This window comes from Pygocentrus nattereri, chromosome 26 (genome assembly GCF_015220715.1).
Source record: "Pygocentrus nattereri isolate fPygNat1 chromosome 26, fPygNat1.pri, whole genome shotgun sequence".
NCBI lineage: Eukaryota > Metazoa > Chordata > Actinopteri > Characiformes > Serrasalmidae > Pygocentrus > Pygocentrus nattereri.
This window is the reverse complement of record NC_051236.1, coordinates 9,833,617-9,843,176: the sequence shown is the minus strand read 5'-3', so window position 1 is coordinate 9,843,176 and position 9,560 is coordinate 9,833,617. Positions and strand designations below refer to the sequence as shown.

Here is a 9,560-nt window from a genome sequence, read left to right as displayed (position 1 = left end):
TACTTTTTCATAACCGAATGTTTTAAAACAGAGCAATAAAATAAAAGCCTGGAGACGAGACGAGGTGTGTGGAGTCAGTACAGCTTAGAAAATATCATTTCAGTGGATTATAGTGCGATTATGTTCCCCTTGAGGGTCCCAACCCAGTGACGAGATGGGGAACTGCCCCAGTAACAGTTTCATATCTTTACAACTGAGAGTGCAGCTGAAAATCCCCGCTAAACAAGCGGGTTAAATGCAGTGATTCTGAAACGAAAATGTGAGCAGATGGACGTGTTGGCAACTCAGTGTAGGAGCGGCAGCCTGACTGCGGCACACGCATTAAAGAAATACTCAAATACTGAGAAGTGACCATACGAACAAATACAGAGCGAAATTCAAGAAGGTTTTATAAACGAGGATCATTAGAATAAAGGTGGACTCAGAACTACGTTCTTCAAAAAGTTCCTCCCACCTGAATCGCCCCTTATTCAGCACTCAGGTAACAGCATCACACCGCCTCCAGCATAATAATAATAATAATAATAATAATAATAATAATAATAATAATAATAATAATAATAATAATAATTCTTTTGAGTCATCCCCTTTAACTAAATCTAAGTACCGTGTATGTTAAACGACTTTTAATATGTTTAATACGTGATTCAGTCTGTTTTTTCTTCTTTTCTAAAGGTACAAAACTTAACTGCTTAAGTGGCCCATGTCCCCCCCTTTCTCTTTGCGTCTCTTCTCCCCTCTGAGGTCAAGTTATACCATAAACCTATGATTTATGTACCAAAAACAGTCCTAATTCATTTCCACGTGGTCATTTTCTAACCTCTCTAAAAATTATCTCTTTTATCTGATTGGCTGTCTTGTACTGTGCTTCACTCAAAAAGCAGCCCGGGCTGATACACTCTTTATAACCTCAGCAAGTCTGAAGTGAGGAGGGAATGGTATGTTTTAAACCTTTAACAATGTTCATATTACATCAAATTCTTATATATAAGAATTATACAGAACAGACTGTATAATACAGACTGTATGTATATATGTATATATGTGTATATATATATATATATATATATAAATATATATATATATATATAAAGACTGTTCCCCAATTCAGGCTAACAGACTTCAAGCTTTAAAGCATCCGTTTGCAAACATAAAGCTAACAAATCTGTCGTTATCCCAAACCCCCGGACTGCGCTGAGAGTTTAACCAACAATCAGTGATTTGCTGCCATCTAATGGCTAATGACAGTAACTGCGGGTGAACAATAGGTATGAGTTTTTATTTACAAATCGCATTTTGCATGTAAGGGTGTACACTGTCCACTGAATAAAAAGCACACTGACATCTTCAAACAAGTAATGGAATATACCGTCACATAGTCAACATATAGGACACCTTTATCCACTCACGTCCTAAAGCAGTATATTAATATAAACCAAGTCCCCAGTTTACCATGTAGCTAGCCAGTGGCCAATTCGTCAGGTACACCTACCGCACAGGCGGACTTCGAAGGTTTACAACTACTGCAGTCCCTCTAGCTACGTTTGGTATGAAGCAAGCGGTTAAATCCAGGCATGATGATTTTGGGAATACTATGTCCATATGGGCTTAATGAAGAATTGAACATCAAGCCTTTCCTTTGATGGGCGTCTCATTCAGAAAGCTGGTCATGTGGGTCAAACTAAAGCAGCAAATTGATTTATACTTGTGATAAAAATGGATTTTCATGTTACTATTCTGTCTTTTTCTTTAGAACTATGACTTATTACGAATTACTCTTTGAATAATGTTACTGCAGGTTTTTAATCACATGACCATTACCGAGCGTGTATTTTCTTGCCGTCACTACCGGCCCCTACAAAATCTGGGTTTTTCATCAGGGCTTTTGCCTTATAAAGACCATAAAGGTTGAAATACTATTATATAGTATTCAGGTGGTGGACCATTCTCAGCAAAGCGGTGCCCCGAACATGGTAGTGGATTATTAGGCTACGTCCACATTTCCAGGTTGAAGTGGTACAAATCCGATTTTTTTGCCCTAATGTGACCCAGAGCTGTATGGACACGCAAATCTGATCTTTTCGAATAAGACCTGAGCCAATTTCATATATGATCCTAGAATCCAATTCGTGCCCATGAGACCTTAATGTGATGCTCAGATCCGATTTCAGCTGCTTTTTATGCACTGCAGGTGCGCCATCATTTAGTGTTACCATGGCAACATCAGGATCAGAAGCCTGTGAATTGTGGAAAAGCAACTCATCTCACCTGTTTCGCCTTCATCTTGCTCCAGTAATGAAGCTGAGAGCTTATCAGAGTAAATTATCTTTGCAGCAAAGGCTCGTTCTGCTCATTAATTTGTTTGCTGACAACACGTGACCCACGTGATTCATTCACTTGACCTTACTGAGTAGGATGCTCTTATGTGGGTCATTTCCGGACGCTGGTTCGTTCACATTAATAACAGGCTTGAATCACTTACCTAAACAAATGTGAACCATCCTGTCAGAGAGATCGGACTTGAAGGAAAAAAAAAATCAGATTTGAGCAATAAGGCTTGTAATGTGAATATAGCCTTAGTACAAGGTGTAGGAGCATAATTGTACACCTACAAACCTGTAGCTATAGGTGTACCTAAATATTTGGCCATAAACAGGTAGCTGGTGTATAGCATTAGTGACACATAATAAAGACAAATCAATTTATCATAATAAAGAAAACAAATATCACATTTTGCTGTCAGCTCCAAGTATTATATTTTGTCTAAAAAAAAAAAACATGCTGGAAGAAAAGGTCATCTACATTAACAAAAGCAAAGAAACTGTAAAAATGTTTCTTAAAGGAAAAAAAATTCAAATGCATTGCGGCCAACAGTGGACACAAACTGTCACAATGAGAAGGGGAAGAATTCAACAACCCTCCATCACCACTAGAGGGTGCTACAGCCACAGAAACAAGAATGAAACGGCTCTTAAAAGTGGTAAGGAGTGTGGGTGACCCAGTTGGAAATCTGGTCTTTGCTGCGCTTGGCGGAGCTGTGGGTAGTAAAGATAGATTTGTAGGCCTCTGATTTCCCCTCCATGTTCTGGATGGATCTTTTACTCCCCACTGCAGCAACAGGTTTTACTGTTTTAGAGGAGCCAGATGGTCCTGGAGCTGTAGATGGATCAAATAAAAGAAAAAGATCAAGTGAGTATGCAAAACTGTAGTTACAGAGTGCAAATGTCATCAACCAAAAATGACCAAGTTAAATTCTGATGAGTCCTGTGTTGGAATGTATAAGCTGTGACCAAACACATGCTACTCAGCTCGTCCTAGTTCGTCTATGGCTTTACAACAAACTGAACACGTATTAGAAATACCTGAAGAATGGAAAAAAAATGATCAGAGGTAAAATTAAAAGGAAAAATTTAGATTTCTGTATTATATTAAACTTTGGGTTCAAAATGAAAATAAACATTTAATAATGTGATTTTAAAAATGTATATTATTAAAAAAATGCTGGTATGTGTGTGAATTGAGCTGGTATTGAGCTGGTTCATGTTAGCCAAAATGTTAAGTGTGTTTGAGGGCCTTTTTGGGAATGTAGCCAGTTATAACAATGACTTTTAGCTAGCTTGACTCTGTAGCCGTCCACTATTCAGGTAGCGTATTAACAGGTGTGCTGATGGCAGAGCAATATATCCATATAATCTGATGCTCGTTTTCTAAAGGACATTCCTACATTTTATCAACTGGAATCTGTATGGCAGGCCTTCCAGCTTCCCTGTCTTTCAGCCATTGCTCTCAGTTTATCATGAACTCCCACATACATAAACCAGAACATGTGGCCACGATTTAACACTCACTCAGTAATGTCCAAAGACATAATAGATATTATTATAAGTGGATATATTGCTCTGCTTCACCTCATTAAAATTTTCCCTCTTGCTAGCTTTGATGTTCTCTTTGATAAGACAAATTCAAATGCGTTATTACAAAGTACAAAGCCTCCATTATTGCATAATCATGGTGACGCATAACTATTCAGTTCTGTGTAAAATTATCGGTACCTGGAAAAAGATGATCTAATTTTGCGCAAATGAAACGTTAAGACTAATAACTTAATACCACTGTACCTAATGGCACATTAAAACCGCAATATTAAACTTTCATTTTGAGCCCAACACTGCATATATGAGCAGAAAATTTTAATATGATACATATTACACTTTCATTTTTTATTCTGCTTCAGTACTACAGTATTAGGGCACCAAAGATGAAAGTAATAAAGACCAGTTTGAGGAAGAAAACGCCACTTTCTGTATTTGGGTATTTAGTAGTTTTCACCTTTCACATTTTAGCCACTTGCATTTTGTACCTGCTTTGCTTTACTGTGCACACTGAAGCTTTTGTGTCTACTCTTGATGATGTCTAAGTGTGTAACGGACGGATCAATTCTGCTTTTTACTGCACATATCAAATATGCCAATGTGCCATATGCAAATATTTCATTTCTATACTTACAACCCTGTTTAACCGTTCAGCACCTACTCAAAGCTTTGTATAATTGACAAGATTCCTTTAATATTGTACAACAGATTTTAAAGTCTTAAACTTGTTCAAATGTTGACCAAAACAATGCTCCTTCCCATCCCTACTCTACATGAAAATGTGGCTAAAATTGTGTCCCCAAAGAAATATCTTAGTATAGCATTATATAATTTTTAGATATGTGATGCTAACGTAAGCATGTAGTAGTCTCACTTAATGCGGTCACTATGACTGTTCCAGTCATGTTCTTAAGCAGGACAGAAATGAAGTAGAACCTCATGGATTCTGTTCCTGTTTTCGAACGTGTGGTGGAAAAACACGGACGTGGAACGTCTACAGTGCAAAAATAATTTAAAGAAGAAAATGAAAACCTGTAATATCTGAACTGCTAGTGTCTGAACTACGTGTAGGCCAACTGCCTTCTGTAAAAATATGGGCATGTAAAATGTAAGGGTGTGGCTATTTTACTTCAGGTCTTCTTTCTGCTGCTAACTGCAACAGGCAGGTCACCAGAAGCATGAACAAAACTCACTCCTGCCAGATTTTGACTGTGTTTGGATTACTTGGATCATGAGAAGCAGAAAATGCAACTAAATTCTAAGGAAGAATGTTGGAGGTGTGGAATAATCTCTCTGCAGATGTCAATGAGAAACTGAAAGCAAGTCTCCTGAAAAGACAGAAAGCTGTTAAAATGGCGACCACTGGACTAAATACATTTGCTATTATATTTAGTTTCTGGAGCTAGTTTTGAATTCTGTGTTTCCTGTTCTGTTTTATGCTTTTTGCTGGTGCTAAAAATGCATAACTTGTACCTAAGGACTGTTTATAAGTGGTAATAAATAAATGAAGAGTTGTCTTTTGACTTCTGACTTTGAGCGGGCAGACAAGTTGGTTGTTGAGTCAGGATCACAAACACTATAGCCATATTTATTAAAAAAAAAAAAAGAAATAATAATAATAATACCGGTCCAGAATATCACATTATGCATATATAAATAATCTTTAAAAAGCTTAATATACCACACTTAAATTGTGTGGCTGTAGTACTTTTGTAAATAAAAAGATCTGATTGGACCGCTATCAGCTAATGCATTACATTACACATTACATAGTATACAAAAAAAACAAACAAACAAACAAACAAACAAACAAATACACACCACCTCTGTTGCTGCCCAATACACTTTAAAAATGCAGATCCAGGAAGAAATGGAACTGAAGTGTATTTGAGGTATGAAATTATGCATAGTACATCTGTACTGTTTTATTCAAAATACCAGAAAAACCAACTGCTTGTTACTAGATTAGTTTTTTAGGAGGAACAAACTATTTTTGTAGTGCATAGTGGCACTAAAGGAAGACACAGAGATTTGCACAGCAAATGGTGCAACTTTTTGTTAGAAACTACCTTTCTAAAGACAGTGTGCTGCAGCCATCATTATTACTATACTTGAAAGTGAGTTAAACTAATTAAATCTAACCTAAGTCCCTTAATTTTTCATTTTTTGACGGGTAGAGAGTCTGAGCCGAGTATAACACTTAAATGCTTTCAAAATATGCATGTCAGTGCTGGAATGTCTTCTTTCAGTGTGTAAAATCAAGCATGCATGGACAGTTGCAGTTCAGACAGTGCAGTCCTCCAATATCACAATGTGAAATACATTTTAAATAATATAAATCAGAAAATCGTACTGATATCCATTTTCAAGTAGCAATCAAAACACAAATGAAAAACAAAACTGCTCAATGTATGTAATGAAGCAAAAGACACCGGAAAATTCATGTCAGGCTGCACACCACATAGTTTAACCACACTCTTTGCAAAGAAAACGCCCAGAACTTCAGAAAGTTACAGCACCCACTCTCTCTAAACTATCCACTTGAAATGTTTAAAACTAAGGTCTGTGTATTTATTTGTGCTCCTGACAAAATGACAAAACGAAATGTAGTTCTACTCATATTACATATTTCTCAGTCATAAAAACTGAGCAAACCACATGAACGTCCTTTAAGATGCAAAATCAAATACTAGCGAAACAGGCACAAGCTCTCATACATCTGGAATCAATGTTTAACATTAAGCCAATTTAGTTGTAGACATATCCAAAAGTTTCAAATATTTACATATGGAAGCTTGCAATTTTACACTTTAGTTCTGTTTAAGTTCTGATTTGCCAAGTATTTCATAATGACTTCCCTTAAAGAAGTTAAAAAAAGTTTCTCCTGTTCTTAAAAATCAGACAGGCTACCTCAGAGTCCAAACACCACTGAACATGTTTATAATTACTTGGGAAAAAAAGAAGCAGCAAATGAAACCAACTTCTAAGACTGAACTTTGGCAGTGTGGAAAAATGTACCTGCAGATTTCTTTAAAAAGCTAATAACAAGTGTCTTTAAAAAAATAATTGAAGCTATAATAAAGACAGAGTGGATTGTTTAAAATGATATTCAGCTCTTGAGACTTCTGTATTTTTTGTAATGTTTTGTGCTTTTTCTCAGACACTGAAAAATGAATATCTTGTATTGAACGGCAACTAAATAAATGAAAAAGAGTGGTCCCTAACTTTTGCACAACACTGTAAAATAAAAAAATAAAAAAATCCCTGAGTGGTAACATGCGATCAGACTCATTACATTAGGTTATTTAAAAATGTTGACCTTTTATATACAACCAGCCAAGAGGCCCAACGTGTCTGGGAAATTAGGGCTGTGCTGGCAACACAGTTTGCATTCTGGGTTAACCACAGTTAACAGTTAAACAGAAGGAGTTGCTGGCTTTTCACAGTATTACATTTACATTTATGGCATTTGGCTGACGCTCTTATCCAGAGCGACTTACAATTTGCTCATTTTTACATAGGGAGGCCAAGGTGGTGTTAGGAGTCTTGCCCAAGGACTCTTATTGGTATAGTGTAGGGTGTTTGCCCAGGTGAGGATTGAACCCCAGTCTACAGTGTAGAAGGCAGAGGTGTTAACCTATTAAACAGTATGAAATCTAACTGAGAGTCTAACTGTTCTTGTGCTTGCTCTACTGCATCATTTGGAGGATTCTCTAAATCAGTTGTGTTTCTCCTGTTATCAAGTAGAGTATGTTTAAAATGCTACAGAACTAATTTCCATATTTTACAGTTACATGTTTAAACCATGTTTTAAAGCTCATTTGTGTTGCATAAGAACAGTGTACTAACATTACATGCAAAACATGAGGAAGATGGACAGCATGCTTTTTAACCACATCACTAAAGATTGTAAACAGTTGCTTGGTTACACCAACATAAGCAAAAGTTAAAATTCTAAGCATTTGAAAAGGAATGCATAACATTCTTCAACTGCATTCAGCATGTTCTGTGTCAGCTATATTTATAATAAAGATATCAACAACGAAGTGCTCCCTTAAAAACAAACTCATACAACACAGAACATTCACACAACTGTCAAAACGATCCCAAATGTCCCCACTCCCAACCTATAAGATCCCAAAAGGCAAGCCCTCAGGCACAAAGCCAACACATCAGCCTGCAATCCTAGCCACCTTCTGCGTCAATGCTTTACTTCACTCCCATGAGGCCATATATACAGGGGCTGCACAACGTTGAAAAGCCAACAGCCAAGGGAGCTTTCTGTAATTAGCTATAAATGAACTTAACAGTCAGTACCATTATAAAGGCTTCCAACAGACACATTTGTCAAATCAGTGGTGAAAATGGACAGGTTTTACTGTGCATCCTAAAATGCTTGTTTATGCTACATTTTCACAATGCAAAACCACTTTAAATTCCTATCCTAATTAAACTTTTAATTTAAAATTTTTTTTTTTAAATGACTGATTTTCCCTTTTTTTCTCTATTGCTTTAATCATGTTTTTTCAATAATCTGTTCTTCGTTTCTTTAAACAACTGTATTTCTTATTTGCAAAGCACTTTGAATGACAGCAGTGTATGAAAGGTGCTATAAAAATGAACTTGCCTTGCCCATGTGAAACGTTACTATTCACAGATTTTTTTTTATAATTAACCAATAAATGCTTAAAGACAGAGCTTCCTGAATTAAAATAGTAACCGAAGTCTTGATTGTTTTTTCTTAGATGCTTAATTTTATCACTGGTCTCAGAGGGTTCTTAGGAAGATTAGGCATTTTCATTAAACAATAATCCTTGTTGCTATTTAATTTTAATTTGAGTTTTTAGAAAAAAAAACATACATAAAATGATAATTAACAGCCATCCAACCCCTTAATAACCATTAATGCTTTGATGACATGCCAGGAATTTCTGCACACAAAACAGTTTAACTGCAAGTTAAACCTAAGCCCTTAAACCTATGCGTTTTTCTCAAATACTGATTTCTTTAAAGAGCAGTATAATTAAGAACACCCAAGAAAATGTGACAAATCTAGCTCACTGAATGTTTATGATCATCAGTGAATTAAGTCCTAAGCTAAGAGGTACATCCATTTTCAAGAAACTATTCTAACAGCACCATATAAAAACAAAGTTAATGGTAGCTGTATAGTAACTACCATTAACTAGCGACATAAAACAAAGAAATCTAAACAGGCTTTTTAGAGAGAGACCACTGCTGCAACCATTGAAAGCCTTTCAAAACAACCACTGCTGCAACCATTGAAAGCCTTTCAAAACAACCACTACTGCAACCAAAAATATCAAATATTTGAATCTGAAGTTAAACTCTGTCTCTGAATACTATCACAGGATAGTATAGTAACTTTAAATACCTAGCTAGCTCACAATGAATGGCTGACATCAGCAGAGTATCATGAACTGAGTATTAGTCATTACACTACCTTAATATTCAAATTGCATTAATCAACATGCTAAATTACAGTGGACATTTTAAACTAGTCCACTGACTGAAATTTACAGAAATAAATGCACAAACCACCAAAGAATATTTTTTTACTTTGAGCAGACTACATATCCAAATGAATGGTTTGAAGAAAACGAGAAAGTGAAACACCACTTTCATTACTAACTGGAGTTTCTTGGCTGGCTTCACATTCCAAACACA

At 36.0% G+C, this 9,560-nt stretch overlaps 1 protein-coding gene across 1 annotated transcript in view; it reads right to left on the bottom strand.

Moving 5' to 3' along the window:
- Positions 1-1,258: 1,258 nt before the first annotated feature.
- Positions 1,259-9,560, bottom strand: part of rtf2 (replication termination factor 2) — a 47,600-nt gene continuing 39,298 nt past the window's right edge. The window contains exon 9 of the mRNA XM_017705257.2: positions 1,259-3,156. Within this exon, the coding sequence (XP_017560746.1) occupies positions 2,972-3,156 (185 nt within the window). The 3' untranslated portion in view covers positions 1,259-2,971. The remainder of the gene's footprint in view (positions 3,157-9,560) is intronic.